The sequence below is a fragment of the Labeo rohita genome, chromosome 8 (assembly GCF_022985175.1).
Source record: "Labeo rohita strain BAU-BD-2019 chromosome 8, IGBB_LRoh.1.0, whole genome shotgun sequence".
Taxonomy (NCBI): domain Eukaryota; kingdom Metazoa; phylum Chordata; class Actinopteri; order Cypriniformes; family Cyprinidae; genus Labeo; species Labeo rohita.
In genome coordinates this window covers 20,074,372-20,101,150 of record NC_066876.1, presented here as the reverse complement: position 1 = coordinate 20,101,150, position 26,779 = coordinate 20,074,372, and the positions used below count along the sequence as shown (strand labels likewise).

Sequence of the window (26,779 nt, the reverse complement as noted above, 5' to 3'; positions counted from 1 at the left end):
TTATATGAATGCATCACTGAGGGGAACTGACTGTTTTAAGAAAAGTTTACATGGCGTTTTCTTTTCATCTGCCTCTGGATAATGCATTTAAAGTGGCGTTCATAAGCACCGGGCTGCTTTTTTTTACAGCTGTAACCAAAGAAACGTAAGATCACTGTTATTATATCAGCGCCACCTGCTGGCAACAGCTGAGTCTGCGTTCTTTCAGTCTGTCTGCTGTTTTTTCCTAAAGCATCTTTTAATTTGTAATAAAATATTAATAATAATTAAAGAATTTTTGAACAAACAAATAATGTTTGCACTTCATATTTGTTAGGCTAGTAGGTATTGCTGTGGTATCAAAACTGGAATCGAGAATTGTACAATTTAATTGGTATGTAAAATTTTGGTGTCATATAGGCTTGTTTACTAAAGTAAAAGATAACATGAATCAAAAATAATGATAACAGCAACTATTCTATTTTTTTGTGGCAGGGCCAGTGAAAATTTTGACCGGACAAGTAAAAATTTGAACCGGGCCAGTAGAAAAATCCCTGTAAACTCTCCGGCAAAGTCCTCAGGGGAGGTGTGTTAATGCTAGTCCCTGAACCTGAATCCCCAAGACTGGATAAATGATCACTTTCCACTTTCCATTAAATGTTATTGTGTTGTTTGATAAACATGAAATGAAAAATATTAGTGACTATTGTTAATATAATTTTTCACTGTCATACATCTTATGTGTCATTCATACTTCCACATATTCAAAGTTGCCAGGTCAACATAAAGGTTTTTTAATGAATAAATATCTTTACAAATACACTACAGTACTTTAGAGCTTTAATATACCAAGTGAACCATGACATTTGCTTTGACTGACAAGAACCATATTCCCTCCATCCTTTATAATGTTCCTAAGCAGCAGGCTGTAGAGAACAAAACCAATCACATACACCAGGGATGAATTAAATCACTATTATTTTGTCTGTCATATAACTCCGAGTCCAAAGCCAGAAGCCCATGGAGTTGTTGTGCCAAATATTTCCCTAGAGAGACTCAATAGACTGTCTTTTCTCTGCATGAACAACAGTGTTTGTGCATTTGGTACATTTCACCACACTGGCTTTTGTGTGTACATTTACGAATGCTCATTTTAGAGAACAAGAACGCTAAAAGACGAAAGTCAAGGCAGTTTTTACTGCACAATGTGTCACAGCAGTAACATGTCAGGTCAAAATGCACTTGGGTCAGGGTCAGATAAACCACGGCCCAGGAATGAAAGTGGTGAATAATTTAAATTGTGAATCAAGCTGTTCTGGCACTTGGCCTCCTTGACCTTGAGCTTGTATTTCTTCAGTGTATAAAAGTCTGTGGCTGTGCAAGATAATTGCGAAAACAATTCAGCAACTAAAGGCGTCGCTGTCTATGCAGGGTCAGAAAGCTTTTGGATTTCATCAGAAATATCTTAATTTGTGTTCTGAAGATGAACAAAGGTCTTACAGGTTTGGAACGGCACGAGGGTGACAGAATGACAGAATTTTCATTTTTAGGTGAACTATCCGTTTTACAAAACCTATAAAATCTAAAAATAATAATTGTTTTAATCTTTATTCTCCACTGTAAATAAAAAATATTCATTTTTTGCTCAAGTTGACAATCAGCCCCAACATTACAAACAGCACTGCAGTGGACGTGTCAGCAGCAAGCTGTGCATTTATGTCTGTGAGCGAGTTTAGCCTATGAATAATATCTGCATTTTGGTTTATCTAAATGCCAAATGGTTTACCCTACTTCTAAACAAACAAAGCCAACCTGTTCATACTCTGTCGCACGTAACTATGAAAGTGCAAGAGACATAAGTCCATTATTTACAGACTGTCATTGTGCTCATATAAGGCTCAGACTGCAGGCCGCTGTACACTGCATGCATTCCTGGACCAACTTGTGCAGGTATAAATTTGGTGTGAGTTTTATTAGGAAGATACGTACAGCAATGAATACGTGCTTGAGTTCTGTTTAAATGTTCATTGTGTCTGTTCATATTTACGGTCTCTTTTATGACTTGATTCGTACACACAGTTTACATGATTTCAAGATTATATAATTACAATAAACAGGGGGGTTCTTTTAATCCAGCACCTTGTCAAAACCTGAGGTTATGTGCAGTGCGTAAGCCACTATTTAAGACCCATCCCACCTGTACAGATTCCATTTGCTTTTTTAGCTAATGTTTCTAATACTCTCTGCATCCATACATAAATGCATGAATTAGTGATTGTACGGTACCTGTCATATGTAAAGGAGAAGTCTACTTCCAAAACAAAGATTCACATATAATTTACTCACTTGTCATCCAAGATGTTCATGTCTTTCTTTCTTCAGTCGTAAAGAAATTGTGTTTTTTGAGGAAAACACTTCAGAACTTTTCTTAATATAATGGACTGATATGGTGCCCCGATTTTGAACTTCCAAATGCAGTTTAAATGTGGCTTCAAACGATCCCAAATACAGTTGTAAATGATCCCAGCCAAGGAAGAAGGGTCTTATCTAGCGTAACGATTGGTTATTTTCTTAAAAATAATAAAATTTATATACTTTTTAATGTCAAACACTCGTCTTGTCTTACTCTGCCTGGACTGTTTTTATTCCGGTTCATGACAGTTAGAGTATGTCGAAAAACTCCCATCTCATGTTCTCCCTCAACTTCAAAATCGTCCTATATCGCTATTTTACCTTTTTTGTTAAGGGTGTTTGATCTTCTTTGCATGTTCACTTTGCAAAGACTGGGTCGGTACTTCTGCAGCGATGTAGGATGATTTTGAAATGATTTTTGAAGTTGAGGGAGAAAATACGATTGGAGTTTTTTGACATACCCTAACTGTCTTGAGTCAGAATACACAGAGTTCAGGGAGAGAAAGGCAAGACGAGTGTTTGAGAATAAAAAGTATTTAAATTGTATTTTTTTTAATGAAAATAAGATAAAACTCTTCTTTCTCGGCTGGGATCGCTGGGAACCGCATTGGGATCGTTTGAAGCTGCATTTAAACTACATTTTGGAAGTTAAAAATCGGGGCACCATATCAGTATATTAGTATATCAGTATTATATGAAGGAAAATCCTGAAATGTTTTCCTCAAAAAACAAAAAACAAAGACATGAACATCTTGGATGACAAGGGGGTGAGTATATTATATGTGAATCCTTGTTTTGGAAGTGGACTTCTCCTTTAAGAACTGTTTATGAAAAAAACTGTGAATCTGGCAGGCTGCAGGCAGTCAGAATCTAATGATAAATACATGATTTGTTTATTTTATTAAAGAACAAAAATGTTGAATAATTTTTTTTTTTAGGCAATTGAGGATGAGGAAATCAACTGGTTCTACATTATTTCCACCTGTTTCATATCTTGAAAATCATTAAAGGAGAAGTTCACTTTCTGAACCAAAATTATCAGATAATTTACTCACCCCTTGTCAACCAAGATGTTCATGTCTTTATTTCTTCAGTCGTAAAGAAATTATGTTTCTTCAGGAAAACATTTCAGGAATGTTCTCTATATAGCGGACTTCTATAGTGCCCCTGAGTTTGGACTTCCAAAATGCAGTTTAAATGCAGCTTCAAAGGGCTCTAAACAATCCCAGCTGAGGAAGAAAGGTCTTATTTATCAAAACAATCGGTTATTTTCTAAAAAAAAATCTAATTTTCTCTTCCAACTACAAAATCATCCTACATTGCTGCTTTACCTTTTTTTTGTAAAGGGCGTTTGATCTTCTTTGCACGTTCAGTTTGTAATCACTGGGTTGGAACTTTTGCAGCAACATAGGATGATTTTGAAGTTGGAGGAGAAACTGAGATGGGAGTTTTTTCGACATACCCTAACTGTACTGAACCAGAATACACAGACTACACATGCACATCTTAAAAATAAAGGTGCTTCACAATGCCATAGAAGAATCTTTTTGACAAAAGGTTCTTTGTGGCAAATAAGGTTCTTCAGATTATAAAAATGTAAGCAAGAAATGGATCTTTAAAGAACCTTTGACTGAATGGTTCTTTGTGGAACCAAAAATGGTTCTTCTATGGCATCGCTTGAAGAACCTTTTGAAGCACCTTTATTTTTAAGAGTGTATGGAGAACATTCCTGAAATGTTTTCTTCAAGAAACATAATTTCTTAACGACCGAAGAAAGAAAGGCATGAACATCTTGGATGACAAGGGGGTGAGTACATTGTCTGTACATCTTTCTCCTTTAACTCCTTTAATGATACATTCTGTGATAATAAATAATTTAAGCCATATCACCCACCCAAAAAGCCTGCTGCATCAGCAGTGGTCAAGGCAAAGAAACAATACATTTTCACTCTCACAGTGTGTGTGTGTGTGAGTGTGTGTGTGACAGAGAGAGATGTAAAATCAACCAAAGCACAACAGAATAACTGTCAATTTGTGAAGCAAGAGCTTCATTTGCACACATTTCATTGCTAGTCATTTCTCAAGTTCAGTGAAGTGTTCAGAATCTAGAGCAATTCAATCATCTGTGTTATGTTATTCAGAAAATAAAACAGTTATTGCAATGATTCACATTTTGTTAGAGGCAATTGTTTACGCCTTTATAAATTTAGATCTTTGACAGCACAAGGCATGAATACCTAAGCAGATGCATATTTTACATTATTCTCAACAGCAGATGAAATTCTATGTAAATATTAAGGTTTAAGAGCTTGGTAAAATAATAATACACTTCAATGCTGAATATGCTATTGAGTTAAATCTGAAAATCGACCCTTCGCAAAAACACGCCCTCCTTAGTTACAGTTTCTATGTCCGATAAACAATGCCGCACTCACACTACACATCACGTTCTCATGTAGTGAAAAATACATTGCAGAATAAAGATGAAATGAACAACACGCGGACACACAAGCCAGAGCAGGTGACTTCTTAAATGTGTTGTGACAGATCAGTGTACTGCCTTATTAGATTAATCGACACGTGAACCTATCGTCTTTTCTTCTTTACTTAAAAAACATTAACGTTGTAACATCAGTACACACAATTTTTCAAGTTTAAATCCACATAAGTTAATCTAGTCTCCTGTCTGATTCGTTTGTCAAACAAAAAGGCAGATTCGGCATTACAACTGGTCAGATCACCTGTCAATCAAGCTGTCTGCAAAGGGTCAATTGGTCTCTTTTGCAAAGCCATGTGTAACTGCATTATGGCTGAGCAATATATATCATGTACACACATATATTGGTGGCAATATTGCAACACAAATGGCAACATTGTGATTTTTACATTTTTACATTTAACATTAAATTTTAAATCTACCTGGCTACAATAGCTGTTTGAAATGATAAAATAAATAAGCCATTTCAGAACAAATACCTTGAGTAATGTTAAACAAGCAAAAGTGGCGTTGCTCTTAAAAATCAGCACAATTGTGAGTCATACAATAATTCAGTCATACGTTCACTGTGGAGTCTTGTCATGAAGGTTCAATTGGGCTGCATGATTAATCAAAATAAAACTAAAACTGCAATTTGGCCTAGTGCAATTATGAAATCATAACTTTTAAAGTTATGATTGACTTGTGAATTTTAAAGAATGGATTTACATGCAGCAAGTTTCATAGTGAAGAGCTCCATCTCTGAAAGCATTGAGTTTGAGCTGCTTATAATGTATATTTGAAACTATATTTTCTTCAGTGCATGCATAAGGCTCATATTTCATATTAAATACATGGACACCATTTTGATACCTCAGAAATGCATACTTCCTGATTTTTAAGAAATTAAGAAATTATTATTATATTAAATACTTGTCTTTTTATTTTAATAATGACATTGTGTTATTACAATTGTATTTCTTATTTGTTTAATATTTTGATTTAGCAGTATATGTTAATAATTAATAATAATCATAATTATTATTAGTCATATTGACAACATTTTTGGCCAAACTGTGCAGTCGTATAAACAAGCACAACAAACCAGGTGTTATTTATCTTTTTTTTTCTTTTGTTCATGCTTTTGCATTTTTAAAAAGAAAAATCATAATGAGATTTTTCCTCTAAATCATGCAGCCAAAGTTTATAATTTCTCCACTAGAGCCAAGAGCAGTTCTAAAGGCTTTTTTTTAATAGCACACAACCATTCAAAACCATGCAACTAGAATGCCTAGCACGACACACATCCAGACACTGTCTGCCCTCGGTCAATTACCCGACAAGTGATTAATTACCATGACGGTGAGAACGTAATGCTGTAATTATGAGGTAGGGCTTACACATCACATCCAAACGCACAAACCAACTAAAACAATCAAGACATACAACAAATTTCAACAGCTAGAGAACAGCTTAAAGGGACAGTCCACCTGAACATGAAAGTTCTGTCATCATTTACTCACCCTCATGTCATTCCAAACCTGTAAGAAGATATTTAGAAAAATGTTGGTAACTAAGTAGTTTTGGTTGCCATTGACTTATATTGTATGGACAAAAAATACAATGGCAGTTAGTGTGACCAACATTTTTCAAAATATATTTTTTTGTTTAGTGAATGACGATAGAATTTTCATAGTTGGGTAGACTACCCCTTATTAACTTATTAGACTATTTGGATCAAATTATTCTTTTTAATAGGGTAAGAAAACAATATGATTCATTTTCTTAAAGGGATAGTTCACCCAAAAATGGAAATTCTGTCATTAATTATTCACCTTCATGTCGTTCCAAACCCCTAATTCCAAACCTTCAATCATTTTAGACGGCAACGCAACCGACACGTTCAAGGCCCAGAAAGGTAGTAAGAACATCATTAAAATAGTCCATGTGACATGAGCGGTTTAACCTTAATTTTATGAAGCTACGAGAATACTCTTTGTGCGCAAAGAAAACAAATGTCAAATGGACTATATTAAAGACATCCTTACCATGTTTCTGTGCTTTGACTGTGGTAGGACCCTTGCTGTTTGTACAGGGTTAGAAAGCTTTTGGATTTCATATAAAATAGTTTGATTTGTGTTCCCAAGATGAATGAAGGTCTTACGGGGTTGGAACGACATGAGGGTGAGTAATTAATGACAGAATTTTCATTTTTGGGTGAACTGTCCCTTTGAGGCAAACAAGATGAAAATACTGTTTAAGAAAATGATTTTTTTGCCATCTTTCAATCTCTTTCTATGTCTTGTTTGCCATTTATATTTCATGATTAATAAAAGCCCTCATGTGATTAATAAAAGCTCAGATGGCTTTTCCCCCTTTCTAACTGTATTAGCTGGCCTGAGCAGCCGTCAGTATATGGTAACTTGAGCTTTGCAGCCCATAATGCTCTGCAGGCAGAGATAATTGAGAGAGCCGAAGAGCAGCAGGGTCCAAGAAGCCCAACCATTTGCTCCTTGTCATTTCTGTGCGATTGGAATATAATGACATCTTGTTTGCTCTGAGAGGTTTATTCTTTAGAAGGTTTTTCTTTCACCTCTTTCTCCCTGATTACTGCTTTCCCCATTTAGTCCGTCAGGCCTTTATGCTAGAAATCATCTAAATTAATTAGGAAAACAAACAGCCAGCTTAATAATGATGAAGAAGTAATGGACCTCAAGGCAATGGCTCAGCTGTGTGTCAATGTTAACAATCAAAGCAGCTCAGCTGTGACAAACACATTGCATATCAATGAAACCTGATGTCTGCTTTGCACCCTGAAGAAAAGGAACACATCGTATGACAGCATTTTTAAAGCAACCTCTGTGCCAGGCAACTAAAGCAATTAATCACCTCTAAACTTCTCTAAGGAAAGAAATTGATTTCTCGGTCAAAATAAAGGAGCTAAATGTCCAGGGTTCAATACTGTAACAGAGATTCAGCCCTACAATAAAAAGCTTTCACATTACCGATTTAAACCCTCTGCCAAGGGTGCTCTTGCTTGGGATGTAATTAAAACTGAATCCAACCTTGAAATGTGCCTCCAAACAGATATGAAAGATATGATTAGCTATAAAATGCACTCGCAAAATAGGTGTGATAACAAAATCCCTAGGTGAGTTTGAGTAAGAAATTAAAGGAGTAGTTTAGGAGCACTTTTTTTCATGTCTTTCTGTCTTCAGTCGTAAAGAAATTATGTTTTTGAGGAAAACGTTTCAGGATTTCTCTCTATATAATGGACTTTAATGGTGCCCCGAGTTTGAACTTACAAAATGCAGTTTAAATGCAGTTTCAAAGGGCTCTAAATGATCCCAGCCAAGGAAGAAGGGTCTTATCTAGTGAAACAATCAGTTTTTTTTTTAAAAATGTACAAATTATATACTTTTTGACCTCAAACGCTCATCTTGTCTAGCTCTGCGTGTGCTCTGTGTATTCCGGGTTATGACAGTTAGGGTAGGTCAAAAAAATCCCATCTCATTTTCTCCTCCAACTTTAAAATCAAGACGTTTGAGGTTAAAAAGTATATAAATTGTAATATTTTTTTAGAAGATAACTGACTGTTTCCCTATATAAGACCCTTCTTTCTCGCCTGGGATCATTTAGAGCCCTTCGAAGCTGCATTTAAACTGCATTTTGGAAGTTCAAATTGGGGCGCCATTGAAGTCCATTATATGGAGAGAAATCCTGAAATGTTTTCCTCAAAAACAATTTCTTTACAACTGAAGAAAGGTAGACATGAACATCTTGGATGACAAGGGGTTGAGTATATTATCTGTAAATTTTTAAATACTTTTATTTTTAGATTTGTTGTACTTTTATTCATCAAAGATGCATTAAATTGACTAAAAGTGACAGTAAAGGCATTTAATGCTACAAAAGATTTCTATTTCAAATAACTGCCATTCTTTTGAACTTTCTTAATCAAAGACTATGATGATTTTTGAATGATCATGTGACACTGAAGACTTGAGCAGTGGCTGCTGAAAATTCAGCTTTGTCATCACAGGATTAAATTACATTCTGACATATATTAGACATTCTAATATTTCACAATACTACAGTTTTACTGTATTTGGTCAAGTAAATGCAGCCATGGTGAGCAATTCATGACTGTCTAATGTGAAAAAGCACAGAGCACATTATAACACAAATAAATCAAACCAACCCGCTGAAGGACTGTGAGTGGGGATAAAACACTTTATTCTAATAGCATCATGGTAATACTTGCTGAGAGCCCATCCTGTCCATCATCCCATCATCATTTGATGGACTTGAAACTGACACATAGATGTTTTAAAAGCATTATATGCTCTCTTACTCTGTCCTCATTTATTTTCTGTTACACACACAGATCTTGCCTAAAACTGAGTCTAAAATTCTAAGGGCTGGTTTGAGGCAATTCCAGTGCAATCACCAAGCTTTAACACAGGAGTCATACATATATCTGAATGCTGCACAACTTTGAACACTTCTGATAAGTGGGCATACGGCACAGAATGAGTTTTAACTGAATATAAATCATTCTGTCTCTGAAGCATCACAGAAAGTTGTCTGAGTGACATTCATCCATCACAGCAAGAGAGGATTTCACACGTCTGACATCAGAGTGTGACACATTAACACTAGAGCAGGTGGCATCTGGGTTAGAGTGTATGTTTGCCACAGTGTGAGACAGGTGCAGTTCAACAGACAGTTGGAGATGATTGTGTTTCTACTGGTAACCACAGAGTAAGGATGATCTGATCATGACATTTATTCAAAGCTAACTTACAGATTGAGAGTTAAAGCTCTAAAGGCCATAATGCAACACGTGTTGGCATGCACCTGTACCAGAATTGCGTAACTGAAACTACATACTACATACAGATTTCCTCTGTGCTATTTTTGTTAATCACATTAAAATGGCTTCTAGTTTAGATGTGCATATTATGATCATGAATATGGTACACTTTAGTGTCCCATTATTACTTTTTCAAAAGCATTATTATATCTCAGAGAAAAATTACAAAAGCTGTCACCTTTTTGAAAGGTACAAATACCATGAATGTACACTTTAGGTACTAATATGTACCTTTAAGGTACTTAAATGCACCTTATAGGAGTAAACAAAGTACAAATGCGTACCTTTTGAAAGAGTACTGCCCCAGTGAAAGCTTCCGTACCCTTTTTGTAGATTGTATGTTGGGGAGACTAGATGTTAAATAAAACTTGTAGGTACACTCTAAAAAAGGTTCCAGCGGTTCCAAAAGGAGGTTTTAGAAGCAATGTCATAGAAGAACCATTTTGGGTTCCCCCAAAAACTTTAGATGGATAGTTCTTAAAATAACATTTTTTTTTCTTAAGGCTGGAATTCACTACACGATTCTTGCCCTGATTTTCTTCCAATATACAGTCAAGTCAATCCTAGTTACCGAAAACCAGAGCCATCAGAATCATTGGATTTCAAACATGTTTGATATTTTGAGATGATTTTAGAACACACATTGTTTTCACTTGTCACGCTTCTCCTTTGTTGTGATCGAAACCATTTTAAAGAATGGTAGTATGTGATTCCTCAGTCGTTTTGTGTATAAAGTTGGTAAGTGTATTTTAAAATCTGTTCAGTTTTTAAAAGTTGTGCAGTGCATTCCAGCTTTTAGTGTGAAGATTTGAACATTCTTAGTATGTAATTTAGAACATTCTAAACAATGTTTTTCCACTACAAAGATCGTTTTGAGCAATGGAAAGGTTCCATGGATATTAAAGGTTCTTCAAGAAATCACAAACACCAGTAGAGAAACTTTATTTTTAAAACTGTAGTTTTAAACAAATTATATGCCTGTCCAGACTAGAGGTCTTGACCTTTGCAACTCTATCCAACAATTTTTTTATATAATGTGTAAATTAATACTCCAATTCATTGTCATTTGAAACTATACTTTAAAGATCTACTACTCTGAATTACCAAATACGTGATATTTAGTCATAAATCACATTTCTGTTATGAATTGTTTTTTTCCATCATTACAAATACTATTATTACTACTACTATTAGGCTACTAGGTTTGGCCCTTCCTTAAAATGAAGATTCATTTTGACATCTTAAAGTAACCTTTCTGTGTATATAGAACAATTTTTGGAGATTAAAACAGATCTGAAAGTTTCATTATGTTCTTCAAATAATTATTCTGCTTTCTGAGTTTCTGAGTGTCATATATGTTTTTTCATGTCATATATTGTCATGTTTGTTTGCTTGTTTTTTCAAAACATTTATTGTGACCCTGGACCACAAAACCAGTTGTAATTAGCATATTTATATTTGGAGCAATAGCCAACAATACATTGTATTGGTTAAAATGATCAAATGTTCTTTTATGCAAAAAATCATTAGGATATTATGTAAAGATCATGTTCCATGAAGATGTTTTGTAAATTTCCTACAATAAATATATCAAAACTTAATTTTTGATTAGTATGCATTGATAAGCACTTTATTTGGACAACTTTAAAGTTGCTTTTCTCAATATTTAGATTTTTTTTTTTTTTTTTTTTTTTTTTTTTTGCACCCTCAGATTCTAGATTTTCAAACAGCTGTATCTCAGCCAAATATTGTCATATCCTAAAAACCATACCTCAGTGGAAAGCTTATTTATTCAGCTCAAATCTCAATTTTTAAAAACTGACCCTTATGACTGGTTTTGTGGTCCAGGGTCACATGTATGCGCAAAATAGAAATAAAACTGCTTAGATGATTTTAGTTTGACCTCTGATAAAGGTTTACAATCTCCTCTTCAACCATTTGTTGAAAAAGAAAGCAAAATTTAGTGTAATGTGCATTCTCTTACCCGGGCTGCACGCGAAGAATACGGATCTTCAAAAAGCGCCCATAATTTTGGTTGCCAAACTTCACAGCATCCCCTGGAGCGGCCAGGGCTGTCCTCGATGCCGAAGCGTCTGGGCATGTCCTGGTCGTCCTCTGCATCCTCCGGATCAGGCGGTTCGAAAATCTCAAGCGCCTCTTCTGCGTCCCTGTGCTGGCGGTAGGTCATCCAGCAACAGGGCTCCACGTCAGTCTCATCGATGCCCCAAAATGCCAACTCCTCCTCGAACAGAGGGCCGCACACATCCGCCGGGCAGTGGAGCTTGCCAGTCCTGTAGTAATTGAGCACATAGCCGAAAATGCCCGGGTGTCGGTCAAAAAAGAATTCGCTGGCGGAGGAGGGCGTCTGTCCCGTGTCTGCGTCCGGGTTCACCTGCTGGTCCGTTTCGGCGAGCCAGGCGAGTCTCGTGCCTGGTATGGTCCTAAGGGTGCTCCTGTAGGTTTCGTGGCGAGTACCGCCGACGTTGATGATGATTTTCTCCGAGTGTTCGCCTCTGGCCATCTCTTCCTTCAGACATGATTTGGAAGGAGGTTTGTTGCCTGACTTGCGCCCGCGGTACGACGAAACACACACCGAGCTGATCATAGATTTAGATAGAGAGGCTTTCACCTAGTAACTCTCTTGGCTTTCTAAACCTGCGCAGCTGTCGTCAGTTACGAAAGTCGAACAACTGTAGAGAGTTTCCGCCGTCAACATGACCGTCAGACGCGCGAGGAACCACCTGTTAACGGAGAAACTCTTCTTGATTCTCAGTCTATGGGTGGATGCTTGCGTTGTTCCTCATTCATAGGCACTTTCACACGATAGTAAACACCAAAACACGAGCAAACCATCCGCGTTTCAGGACCGAGTGAAACGCTTTCTCATTATATTTACAAAGAAAAACAGACTAGATTAAAAGTCAAACTAATCTAAAAACGACTCTCCATTTCATCTCTTTCAAAACTCTAGTCACCTTGTCGTTGAATTAGTACTAGTCACCTGTGCGCGCATTATTCCTTAACCACAACGTGTGAGTTTAAAATAAAACCGTAACCTTGCCGAAGAGCGTCTGCGATGTTAACTTTGACTGCACGTCAACATCAGGCCAAAACGTCTGTTGCCGAGGGATGAGATGGTATCATCAGTTTGTTGGAAAAGATCTGTTGCATCTTGTGACAGTCAGACGACACAGCCCATGGGAGGAGGATGATGATGATGATGCTCCAGCGCCTCAGTAACCCTTACAGCGCTGCATTACGTATGAACGTGAGCTCAATTTGATTAGTGCAGGAGAAAGCTTCAGTTTATCAGATTATGGACCATTTTTTACGGTCTAATGATGACGCATTTCCGCATTAATTAACATCGTAAATCTAAGTTAATTTATTTTTGAATTACATTTTTGTGGGCATTTGTAACACAATATTTGGTGTTTTATTAAATACTGCTGCTGATATATTGATATATTTCTATAATCTGACAGCCTTATAATCAATCGTTTTATTTTTCTATCGTTCTGTTTTTTTATCCTCTTCTGGAAAGTTTTTTTTTTTCTGACGGTGCATATGGGAATAAATAAAACTAAAAAAATATTATTATTGTTTATTAGGCCTGTAGTTGACCCTGATAGTTTCCATCTCAGAAGTGTGAAAGGGTCCATTGAGTCCAATGTCCAATCATGTGCAAGAGAACTGGGTCCGAGGCAATTTTGTTTAAAAATATTTAAGGATTAATATTAACATATGTAATATTAATATTAATATATGAACAGTACGATTTTTTTATTTTTTTAACGTCACTTCCGCTCACCAGGCATTTATTTGATCCAAAGTACAGCAAAAACAGTACAATTTCGAAATATTTTTACTGTTTAAAGTAACTTTTGTATTTGAATATATTTTAAAATGTAATTTATTCCTTTTTTTAATGAATTTTTAGCATCATTACTTCAGTCACATGATCCTTCAGAAATCATTCTAATATTCTGATTTAAAAAAAAAAAAAAAAAAAAAATATTATTATCTTTTTTATCTTATTTAATTTATTATATCAGGCTTCTTTCATGAATAGAAAGTTCATTAGAATCTTTTGTAACATTACAAATGTCTAAATCAGTTTTGATCAATTTAAAGCACCCTTGCTAAATAAAAGTATTTATTTCTATAATGAATTTCTTAAGATTTTGAATGCTATGGTGTATAATGTTACAAAAGCTTTTTTTTTCTCTTTTATTAATTATCTGTCTATTCATCAAAGAATCCTGAAAAAATTGTACCTGTTTTAAATATTGATGATAATAATAATAATAATAATAATAATAATAATAAATCTTTCTTGAACAGCAAATCAGCATATTGTAATGATTTCTAAAGGATCCTGAAGGATCATGTGACATGACTGCTTTTGCTCTATTTTGGATAATAAATAAATGCAGGCTTGGTGAGCTTTTTACTGGTAGTGTACATTATATAGAAAATTATAGATCATTTAAAGTCCTTAATTGTATTTGTTATATTTTTTTTAAAACGTTTAAAGACTAAATACAAACAATATAAAATATCTGTTGTTTTCCATTTGTGGTAAATTCTAAGTTAGTTTCAGTTTGTCTTACAACGTCACCTAGTGTACAAATAAAGTAGAGCAGGTTTAACAGCATGCATTTTCTACATGTTTATTAGAGAAAAATGACTGGATTCATTGTTTTTCATGTTTTAAAATTAGCATTTATTTTTTATTCTTGTAAATAATAAATACATGTAATAAATTATAATAAAACATTCAACATTAAATTTACTCCATTCCATTCATGAAATTCTCAGCTGACACAGCTGAAAGACAGTTGTCTTACAACATTTAAATTCAGGCACATTTGACAAACAAGCTATAAAACAACTTAGCTATTATCCACCTTTTTCTTTCCGTAAGAGTGGGCGCAGCCATTTGTAAATTTTATGGGTATGGCTTCCGGTACAAAACAGCTTGCTTTGCTGCTTGATATTACAAATTGGTGTGTCTTACCATATTATTTTAAAGTATTATCTTAATTATGAACACACTGGTTTTGAAGTACAAACAGTTTTACCGTTTACTGCATGTTGTTATTCTTCTCATTATTTTCCTGTAGCGGATAACGAACCAGAAGTCTCACCCAAAAGCTTACTCCCGTGTTGATGAAAAAGGTGGATAAATCTGGAAGTTTCATAAACTAAAGCCACTATATCTTATTTAACACTAAAAGTAATCTTGTACCATATTTCTCTTCTTTAGTCCACCTCTTCAATGGTGGGGCCCTGTGATTCAGGCTGGGCTTGGAATCCACAGCCACCTGCGGGAGGAACTCCTCCTTGATACAGCCGAGTGATGATTGGATTACACACACTTTCCAGTTCCTTCTGATAATGCTCATACTCTTCCTTATCAGCCATCTGATTGTTCTCCAGCCAAGTGATAACCTCCTTACACTTATCAATGACCTTCTTCTTCTCTTCTTCACTGATCTTCCCTTTCAGTTTTTCATCCTCAACGCTATTCTTCATATTGAAGGCGTAAGACTCCAAGGCGTTTTTCGCTGCAATCTTCTCTCTCTGCACCTCATCTTCAGCTTTGTACTTTTCAGCATCTTGGACCATCCGTTCAATCTCTTCTTTGCTCAATCGACCTTGGTGATGGTGATTTTGTTCTCTTTCCCTGTGCTCTTGTCCACGGCGGATACGTTCAGGATGCCATTGGCGTCGATGTCAAAGGTCACCTCAATTTGGGGTACTCCTCGTGGAGCTGGTGGGATACCCGTGAGCTCAAACTTGCCAAGCAAATTGTTATCTTTGGTCATGGCCCTCTCACCTTCAAACACCTGGATCAGGACGCCTGGCTGGTTGTCAGAAAATGTGGAGAAGATCTGCGTCTGCTTGGTGGGGATAGTGGTGTTGCGTTTGATCAGAGCAGTCATGACTCCACCTGCGGTCTCGATACCTAAGGACAAAGGAGCAACGTCCAGGAGCAACAAGTCCTGAACGTTTTCCGAGGTGTCGCCCATTAGGATGGCGGCCTGCACCGCTGCTCCATATGCCACCGCCTCGTCTGGGTTGATGCTCTTGTTGAGATCCCTTCCATTGAAGAAGTCCTGCAGAAACTTCTGGATCTTGGGAATCCTGGTGGAGCCACCAACCAAAACAATATCGTGAATCTGGGACTTGTCCATTTTAGCATCTCTCAAAGCCTTCTCGACCGGTTCCAGCGTGCCTCTGAAGAGCTCAGCGTTAAGCTCTTCAAAGCGAGCTCTTGTGATGGAAGTATAGAAATCAATGCCTTCAAACAGGGAATCGATCTCGATGCTGGCCTGAGTGCTAGATGAGAGGGTCCTTTTAGCTCTCTCGCAGGCCGTTCGAAGCCTTCTCACTGCTCTCTTATTCTGACTGATGTCCTTCTTGTGCTTCCTCTTAAACTCTTCAACAAAGTGCTTCACCATCCTGTTGTCGAAGTCCTCCCCACCCAGGTGAGTGTCTCCTGCTGTGGCTTTCACTTCAAAGATCCCGTCCTCAATGGTCAGGATGGACACATCAAAGGTGCCTCCACCCAGGTCGAAGATCAGGACGTTGCGCTCCCCTCTCCTGCCCTTGTCCAGCCCGTAGGCGATGGCGGCAGCTGTTGGCTCATTGATAATTCGCAGCACGTTCAATCCAGCGATCACCCCTGCGTCTTTGGTCGCTTGCCTCTGAGAATCGTTAAAGTACGCTGGGACCGTGATGACGGCGTTGTTGACTCTCTGACCCAGGTAGGCCTCGGCGATCTCTCTCATTTTGACTAGGACCATGGATGAGATCTCCTCAGGGTAAAATGTCTTGGTTTCTCCTTTGTACTCGACTTGAACTTTTGGTTTGCCGTCTTCGGAGATGACCTTGAAGGGCCAAAGCTTCATGTCAGACTGGACCACCGGATCACTGAACTTTCTACCAATCAGCCGTTTGGCGTCGAATATTGTGTTGTTGGGGTTCATGGCGACCTGGTTCTTGGCTGCGTCTCCGATGAGTCTTTCCGTGTCGGTGAAGGCAACATAGCTTGGAGTGGTTCTGTTTCCTTGATCATTAGCAATAATTTCCACTTTGCCATGCTGGAACACCCCCACACAGGAGTACGTGGTTCCCAGATCAATGCCAATGGACACACCTTTAGACATCTTGATTATCTATAGTTAAATATCACCTGCAATATAAAGAAAAAAATTCAAAACTCAACCTTGAGTTATTTAATAACAAAAGTTATATTAATATAATTATTTTAATAAATAAATTAGTGCTGTCAAGCGATTAATCATGATTAAGTTTTTGTTTACATAATTTATGTGTACTGTGTGTATTTATTATGTATATATAAATACACATGCATGTATTTAAGAATATTGTGTTGTTTATATATTAAAAATCTTTATATATAATATCAATTATTTAAATATTTTCAAAATATATACTGTATGTGTGTATATTTACAAATCATAATAAATATACACAAGTATACACACATACTGTATATTAGGTAAACAGAAACTTATTTTGGATGCGATTAATCACGATTAATCGTTTGACAGCACTAAATTAAATATATGTATATACAAATACATTCAATATTTGGAATATTACCGACTGTCTTCTCTAAATATTAAAATCATGTAACAACTTGTTTAATCATTTAAAAAAATCTACTTATAAGTTTCTAACTATATTTTAACTTTAGATTTGTATATAAAATATACAGCATATATAAACTATATTTCAAAGTTAACTCTAAGATTCACTTACAGGTCTTGTGAGTTTCTTCTTTCGCTTCAGAGAGCAGACTCTTCAGCTCTGCTTTGCTTCAGGTTGCTTAAGTTGTCTTGTCTCGACTGCCTCGGCCTGGGCGCCTCTGAGAGTTTTATACCTCCCATGCTGCTTCTAGAAAGACTAGTCTTCTCTTGACTCTGGCAGTAACTTTAGAGTCCTGAAGCTTCCAGGCGCGCGCTGATGATCTCGTACATACTGCGAGGAAACATCTGCTCTCCAAATTTAGAAACAGAATAAGCAGTAGAACCCTGATTACTATGCAACAGGTGGGTAGGGCTAGACGACGTTTCGAAATAATATATATATATATATTTTTTTTTTTTTCTTTTTTTAATTCTGTATTTTTATTTGAACTCTTTTTAACTGTTTATTACTGTGTAGTGTTGTTTAAAGCGTTGTTTGTTGACGTCTTTGTCACATGATTTCTGTTACATTTCTCAGCGATGGCCATGATGGACTAATCATAGGCATTTGTGATTACTGCATATGAAATACAACACATTTCATAAACATTGTGGGCGGATTTATTCTATTATGTAAATTATTTGGAATATTTACATATTTAAATAATTCTACCTTTTAGTCTACAGTTCAAAAATACACAAATTAAATGGGCTCATGCGCGAATTGTCGTTTTAGGCCACCAATGCACACTTTTTGCCTTATATAGTATAAAACGTTTATTTCTAACGTTTTCCCGCCCAAATTCCTGTTACACACGTTTAATCTCTCATCGTAAAAGCAATATTGCTGCATTAGTATTAATTTAAAATGTAATAAGGTACACAGTGAAAGAAATGTTTGTGATCCCTGGTGAAAAAAAAAACAACAGATGATTGTAGGTATGTTTTGATGCTGGTTTAAGCTGGTCCTTTGCTGGTTTATGCTGGTCCTTAGCTGGTTTAAGCTGGTCCTTTGCTTGTTTAAGATGGTCCTTTGCTGGTTTATGCTGGTCCTTAGCTGGTTTAAGCTGGTCCTTTGCTTGTTTAAGATGGTCCTTTGCTGGTTTAAGCTGGTCCTTTGCTGGTTTTTGCTGGTAAACCAGCAAAGGACCAGCTTAAACCAGCACCAAAACCTACCTAACCAGCATTCCAGCATCAAAACATACCTACCAGCATATGCTGTTTTTTCACCAGGGATTTTAATAGCATAAATATGAGTCAAAATACATATTGTGACAGCAAGATCTTTAATGCAGGGATTCGATGACATCAAGGCAGAGGGGAACACATGACAAATGATGTATGCAAAGGTAAATCACAAAGTGCAGATGAGGCAAATATTCAAATGACAGCATTCACAGTGATATTTGCTTAAGACATTTGCAGTCCCTCAGTGATGGTGATCAGGATATGTGTGCTTCTTGTAAGTCTAACTACTATGTGTGGGTATACTGGGAGTCAATAATATTCTGCAAGAATATCTCTCACAGAATATCCCAAAATCTCATTTCAACTGTGGTTACATTTATTGTCATCTAAGACAGGCCTAAATAACATATAATGGTCTACGTTATTTTAACAGAAGAATTTGTAAAAGGCCACAGAGATGATGGAAGTGTGTGAGAACGTGAAAGGGAGAAGAATCCCTATTGGTGACACGATTCATAAAATCCCCCAAGCGGGGTATATTTAGCAGCATGTGCTGCCGGGTCACGGAAGTTTCTGCACACAGTGGTGTGTATCGTATTGCCAGAACACTCTAGCTTTTAGCAGTAATACACAGTACATTCATTCAAAAAACTGCTTTTATATTGTCTTATTCTAGAGCGATAAATCAGTAATATTATGCTGAGACTAACATTTTTATATTAAAAAGCCACAAAGACTTTTTTTTGGTCATGAACGATCGAGTGTAGCGTAACTTTGGGTGAACGGAATAACCATGTAAAAACAAAGCATAGTAATAATTATCAATTCTCTTATTTGATCAGTAACTACAACCAATATTTGGCACATTTTTAGAGCCATAGACAGTGGTCCTTTTCATATTTTAGGTTAAAAGATGATTTACAACAAATCCTATAATACATGAGTTCTAACAATGCACATAAGCCTAAAAGTGACATGATCGTATATTTTGTCACTGGACATTAGTAACACTATTAAATAAGAATAACATTCAGTAAAATCAAGTTTCATTTAAGAAATGTATATTAATAGAAAATAAATCTCTTGCTTCACTGGTCTCATACAGGTCTCTCCATCTTTGATGAAGGCTGAATCCATCCAGTCACACTAATATCTGTAAGTAAAACAACAGAATTTTGTTCATAGTCTGGCATGAAGAATATTTATAATATGAAACTGTTTATTTTTCACTGGTTGTTATGAGTTCAACTGTCATTCAAAAATCTGGGGTCATTAAGATTTTTTTAGTGCAGACATTTATAGTGTTACAGAAGATTTTAATTACTACTAAACTCTGTTCCAAAAAAACAGTTGACAAAAAAATTAAATGGCACAATTGTTTTCAACATTGATAATAAATCATCATGTAAGAATAATTTCTGAAGGATCACGTGATACTAAAGACTATAGTAATGGCTGCTGAAAATTAGGCTTTGTCATCACAGGAATAAATACATTTTTTAAATATATTAAAATAGAAAACAGTTAATTTAAGATAATATTTAATAATATTTCACAATATTAGTGTATATTTTACTTAATTTATTATTAAGTTATTAATAATAAATATATAATAAATATAATAATTATTTAATTATTATTTATTTATTTTTGATTAAATAAATGCAGCCTTGGTGAGCATGAAAGACTTATTTAGTAAAATCCTACGGTGCACAAACTTTTCAACAGTAGTGAATGCAAAGCTGAAATAATTATTGTTTTTTATTATTATTATTATTAAAATTGTACTAGACCAATATGTTGAAAGACTATTAGCAATTTCACTGGTTTTGTAAAACTTTCATTGACAACCAGCAGAGGGCAGTATGTGACCAACCATTTTATTCTTGGGTTATTTAATGAGTTGTCCTGAAACAGGAACATAAACTATCAGTTACAGCCCCTCTCATACCTGTAGTAGTTTGGTTTGAAGGGGCCATTCTTATTGAGGCCCATATATTTGGCCTGTTCATCTGACAGCTCTGTAAGATGAGCATCGAAATTGGGTAGGTGCAAGCTGGCCACATATTCATCTGAAACACACGCACATACACATACAGGATTTATGACAGGTAATGCACATAACTGCTTTATTTCAGTCATAGTAGTGATTAGTTGAGATAAGTCTTACCCATTTTCTTGGGCAGCAGGTAGACATCCTGTTTGTAGCGACCTTCTGGTGCATTATACAGCTCTATCAGGGCCAAAGCCTAACATTAAAATAAAGAGCACAACAGCCTGCGATTAGAGATGTTAAATCGGGCATAATAATCATACAGCTGTGCAGCAGCACTCAGAACCACTAACATAAATGGATAAAATGTCATCTGCACAGAGGGTACAGACGCATTTCGGGCTAAAACCCAAATCGAGACGGGTTAAATTACCTGGGTTGTGGCCGTGATTGATAGCACAAATGAGGGGACTGTCGAGCAGCTCAGGTTCAAAAGCCGGCCCTGAAAAACAGCACACAAATGACTGAGATTTAGTGTGATCAAGTAGGAGAGCACAAAAAGTACATAGATGAGGCTATATAGCAGGGTCGGAAAATAACGAGGGTTTGTTGCAAAAATGCTTCCAAAATGAACAAATACCCCATAAATTCAATACAAAAGGGCAAAAATGGCCCAGCACAATTAAACAACATATTACGGCTGTCGTGATTAAAATGAAATGTGCAAATGAATAAAAAATTTCAATTCGAGAACTTACATTTAGATTCGCTCACACTGCATCAGATTGCTTTTACGCACTTTTTTGTGCAGTGTTTAGCCTTATAACCAATCAGACGCATTTCAGTTGAACTCAGAGGCACCTAGATTAGTCAGCGCTGAAAATGGCGGAGCTGTTGATGGGTGCGCACACGCACAAATTCCCTTATCTTAAACAACACAGTGCAGATGTTTTCCATATCAATATTAATAATCATTATTACAATATAAAAAGCAATAATCTACAATAATGATTTTTGTCATAATATTGCAGCCCTATGAGCTCCTGTTTTTTAAATGTATAATTTAAATAGAATTTTAAACAGTCTATTGTTATTGACAACACTTTAAAATATTTAAACTAATTGAGTAAATTTTAAAAAATTGCCTCCACATATATAAAAAAAATTCCCCTACTGGAAAAGTTAATTTCTTACAAAAAATGTAATGGGGTGGATTGATAGAAAGAATATTTTTGATTATAAATATTCTGTGGCAACACCTTTTTTGCATTAAGAATTAAATACTTATTTGTATTTCATTATTTTTACTTTATTTGGAACTTCGATACAAACCAAAACATATGACTATTCATAGCATCAGTGCATAAGCACTGTTAAAAAAGTAAGATTGTTAAAAAGTAAGACTAACAGACTAATATTATATTTTATAAAAATATATGCTCCTGTTCAAAAGTTCAAAGATGGTAGGATTTTTGCTCAAGCCTGCATTCATTTCATCAAAAATACAGTAAAAAGACAGCAATATTGTCAAATATTATTACAATTTAAAATAACTGTTTTTATGTGAATATACTTTAATATTCCTGTGATGGCAATACTGGATTATCATCTGCTATTTAGCCAAGATTCAATGTCACATGGTCCTCCAGAAATCATTTAATGCTGATTTGGTGCTCAAGAAACACTTATGATCAATGTTGAAAAAAAGTTGTGATGCTTAATATTTTTGTAAAAAAAAAAAAAATAATAAAATAAATAAAATCATAATTGTTCTGTAACATTATAAATGTCTTAAAAATATTAATTTCTGTAAAAAAAAGTCTTACTGATGCCAAACTTAAGAACGTTAGTATATAAAATATAACTATATATTATTTGACCATATGTATTATTATGTATTTATATATATATATACACATATTCACACATTATGATCGCACATGTACACTACCCGTCAAAAGTTTTTGAACAGTAGGATTTTTAATGTTTTTTTAAAGAAGTCTCTTCTGCTCACCAAGCCTGCATTTATCTGATCCAAAGTACAGCAAAAAGAGTAAAATTTTGAAATATTTTTACTATTTAAAATAACTGTTTTCTATTTGAATATATTTTAAAAATTGTCATTTATTCCTGTGATTTCAGAATTTTTAGCATCATTACTCCAGTCACATGGTCCTTCAGAAATCATTATAATATTCTGATTTACTGCTCAAAAAATATTTATTATTATTATTATTATTGTGTTGAAAACACCTGAGTAGAATTTTTTCAGGTTTCTAGTGAAAAAAGTAGTTTTACAGGGGGTCTGTTTCACAGACGTATTTTGCGATTTTAATCCCATCCGAATCAGCCACGTCTGTGTTTTTCTCACACAACCTCTGTAAGAATTCCAGAGCAAATTGCCTGCTGTTTTCCGGCAAACTCATTGATCCTCTGATTAAATCGCAGATGTCAGGTGAAAAGAATCGAAACTCAAATGTAGTTTATAAAACGAGCCTCATCCGTATAGGGCTTTTGATGAATAGAAAGTTTAGAATAACAGCATTTATCTGAAATAGAAATCTTTTATAACATTATTAATGTCTTTATCATCACTTACGATCAATTTAAAGCATCCTTGCTAAATAAAAGTATTAATAGTATTCTAATAGCAATTATTTTAAATAATAAAAAATATTTCACAAGATTTTGGATCAAATAAAAATTAAAAAATCTTACTGTTCAAAAACCTTTGACTGGTAGTGTATATTAATGCATCAATTTCTGGTATTCCTCTAAAACTATAAAACAACTAAATTCTGCATTGTATTGCACCCAACAATATCGTTTAATAACGAAAACTTGCTCATCTTGACTTGTTCAGGACACGTACTGCTCTGTTTTGATTCTTTGTGGGTAAATACCATTAAGCAGTCCTGAACTCTGACTTCCATGCAAATATGACAAGTATGTCTACTGTAGTATAAACAGTAGAGTCCATCTGTCATACCACTGACATTCATGAAAAAAAGAGAAGAAGGAAAGACCTCTGCCAGTAAAATCACTCGTTTCCCGTCAGGCCAGATGACGTGGTCGACCTGTGAGCGCACCCTCTCCCAGGTGAGCTCTGGAGTCCGCAGACTCGCCTGGAACAGAAAACAACACCACACATGAGCGCACACAAACTAACACGCGCTTTAACTTCTGTCCAGTGCAGGCTGATAAACCGGCAAAGCTAGAACACACACACACACAAATGCAAAAAGACATTCACGATGAACAACGTCAGCGCACTTCACTTTGTTGTCAAAAATATGTCGCTAAGAGGCTTTCAGGTTGATTGAATGACCCTGCTGTTCATGGAACATCTACAGCTGTTAATGTAAAAAAATTCTTTCCCTAGACTACCTAAAATAAAATAAAAAAACACTACAGCGGGAGCGAATAGAGTCTCCTCATAACAGAAAAATATTTTCATCAGTTAAAGATAAATGTGAGGGAAGGTTGAGACTCACTCACCACATCAATCTCAGTGTTGGAATGACCCATGTTACAGACAATACAGCCATTCTTCATTCGATCCAAGTGCTCCCTGGTCACAACGTTTTTGTTCCCTGTAGAAACAGACATATCTTCAGGAATCCTCAGAAAACCTCAATACACATTATTTGTGTATACTAATTACAATTAGTCTCGTCTTTTTTCTTAATAAAATTTGTGAATTTATAGAGTGCAACAGACAAGTTCCAGAAGTAAAAATCTCAGTAACACTTTACAAAAAAGTGTCATTTGTTAACATTAATGTATTAACTAACATGAATAAACAATGAACAATACATTACACTATTTATTCATCTTAATTAATTTTAGTTAATAAAAATATAGTTGTTCCATGTTAGTTCACAGTGCATTAACTAAAATTAATAAATGCTGTAAAGTATTGTTCATTCTTAGTTTACGTTAAACTAATGAACCTTATTGCAAAATCACATTTTTTTTCTATAGGGCAACATATTTTTAACAATAACTTTATTTAAACCACTGATGTTTTTACTAGTTTGATGGTATATGCTTATGTTCATTTGTTGAACATTATTTGAACTTCGTTCATTATTTGGAATTCCTAGTGAAAAACTAAATTACCCATGATTCTGCAAGGAAATCTCCACCAATCAGAGAATCACAACTAGCAAATCATGCTGAAAGAACACTTTATGACAATTTAGTTCAATTTCCCTACACTTTTAAAATTATCTCCTTAAATATATGGGATTATTTTTGTGCCAATAAGAATGAACGTAACTTTATAAAACTGAACGTAACTTTCCAAGAAACGATCAAAAATATGCCACTGCCAAAAGAAGAAAAACACAATGAAAATGAAAAAATGAACTCAGTCGCATGAATTTAACATGCTCTTCAAATATGCTTCATTCTTTGTTAATGATTTTCAAAGAATCGTTTTTCGCGAATCATGGATTCTGAATGCGTTGCCACAGCTTTCGCTTACGTTTTCGTCTGCTGTTTTGGCACAAACCTCTCGTGGGGGCGGGCTTAACAGCGATCTACTCTGATTGGCTAATGAGCTTTTGACGGACAGTTGCTCTCTGACCTGGAAGCACGGACGGTGACGTCAGTGGCGCACATATTGGAAAGTTGTTGCGGTGTGCAATTGTCGTGCTTTGTTTATATTAAGTATTAATGTTATTAGTATTTCACCTACGGTCGTCTCTTAGTTTCTAAAGATGAGCTCCCAGGAAAGACACGGAGCGGCATCATCTTCCACCTCAGCTTGTCCCTCAGGGCAGCTTGAAGTTCGTGTTGCTAAAGTAACGTTAATCAATAACATCGATAAAAGTTTTATTCATGTACAGTGTGCAACAGTTCTGATAGTTTCTATAAACAAAGCACGACGTATTGCGCCACTGACGTCACCGTCCGTGCTTCCAGGTCAGAGAGCAACTGTCCATCAAAAGCTCATTAGCCAATCAGAGTAGATCGCTGTTAAGCCCGCCCCCACGAGAGGTTTGTGCCAAAACAGCAAACGAAAATTTGCGAAGCGTAATTCAGAATCCATGATTCGCGAAAACGATTCTTTGAAAATCATTAACAAAGAATGAAGCATATTTGAAGAGCATGTTAAATTCGTGCGACTGAGTTCATTTTTTCATTTTCATTGTGTTTTTCTTCTTTTGCAGTGGCATATTTTTGATCGTTTCTTGGAAAGTTACGTTCAGTTTTATAAAGTTACGTTCATTCTTATTGGCACAAAAATAATCCCACATAAATACTTGTATTTCCATATACACTACCAGTCAAAAGTTTTTGAACAGTAAGATTTTTAATGTTTTTTAAAGAAGCCTCTTCTGCTCACCAAGCCTGCATTTATTTGATTCAAAATACAGAAAAAAAACAGTATTTAAAATACTATTTAAAATAACGGTTTTCTATTTGAATATATTTTAAAATGTAATTTATTCCTGTGATCAAAGCTAAATTTTCAGCATCATTACTCAAGTCTTCAGTGTCACATGATTCTTCAGAAATCATTCTAATATGCTTATATGCTGTTCAAAAAAACATTTTCTATTATTATTATCAATAGTTAAAACAGTTGAGTACATTTTTTCAGCATTCTTTGATGAATAGAAGATCAGCATTTATCTGAAATAAAAAACTGTTGTTACATTATACACTATACCATTCAAATGCTTGGAGTCAGTATATTTTATTTAGAAGGGGTTATAGAAATAAATACTTTTATTTAGCAAGGGTGCTTTATGTTTCTATTCATCAACGACACCTGAAAAAATTCTACTCAGCTGTCAACATAATAATAACAAATATAGCAAATCATAATATTAGAATGATTTCTGAAGGATCATGTGACTTAAGTAATGACTCTAAAATCATTAAAATCACAAGAATAAATTACATTTTGAAATATATTCAAATTGAAAACAGTTATTTTAAATAGTAAAAAAAATACTTAAAAATGTTACTGTTTTTGCTTTACTTTGGATCAAACAAGTGCAGTCTTGGTGAGCAGAAGAGACTTCTTTAAAAACATTGAAAATCTTACTGTTCAAAAACTTTTGACAGGTAGTGTATTTACATTTACGCATTTAGAGTCATTATTCATCCATCATATTTAA

General features: G+C 35.2%; 3 protein-coding genes across 6 annotated transcripts in view; all 3 read right to left on the bottom strand.

Annotated features, from left to right (window-relative positions):
* kcnc4 (potassium voltage-gated channel, Shaw-related subfamily, member 4) overlaps positions 1-13,031 on the bottom strand; it is a 28,639-nt gene extending 15,608 nt beyond the window's left edge. Inside the window, 1 exon segment of the mRNA XM_051117298.1 lies at positions 11,728-13,031. Within this exon segment, the coding sequence (XP_050973255.1) occupies positions 11,728-12,348 (621 nt within the window). The 5' untranslated portion in view covers positions 12,349-13,031.
* A 1,676-nt stretch (positions 13,032-14,707) lies between these two features.
* Positions 14,708-17,760, bottom strand: hspa1b (heat shock protein family A (Hsp70) member 1B). The gene is given in 3 exon segments (XM_051116357.1): positions 14,708-15,406; positions 15,409-16,944; positions 17,538-17,760. Coding segments are annotated over 2 exon segments (1,908 nt in total). The 5' UTR covers positions 16,919-16,944; positions 17,538-17,760; the 3' UTR covers positions 14,708-15,008.
* Positions 17,761-18,733: 973 nt separating this feature from the next.
* Positions 18,734-26,779, bottom strand: part of ahcyl1 (adenosylhomocysteinase-like 1) — a 28,960-nt gene continuing 20,914 nt past the window's right edge. For all 4 annotated transcript variants that reach the window (XM_051116359.1, XM_051116358.1, XM_051116360.1 and 1 more), the window contains exons 12-17: positions 24,144-24,238; positions 23,672-23,770; positions 21,079-21,147; positions 20,823-20,901; positions 20,604-20,724; positions 18,734-19,805 (exon numbers count right to left, since the gene is read on the bottom strand). In XM_051116359.1, coding sequence (XP_050972316.1) covers positions 19,799-19,805; positions 20,604-20,724; positions 20,823-20,901; positions 21,079-21,147; positions 23,672-23,770; positions 24,144-24,238 — 470 coding nt within the window. In that variant the 3' untranslated portion in view covers positions 18,734-19,798. The remainder of the gene's footprint in view (positions 19,806-20,603; positions 20,725-20,822; positions 20,902-21,078; positions 21,148-23,671; positions 23,771-24,143; positions 24,239-26,779) is intronic.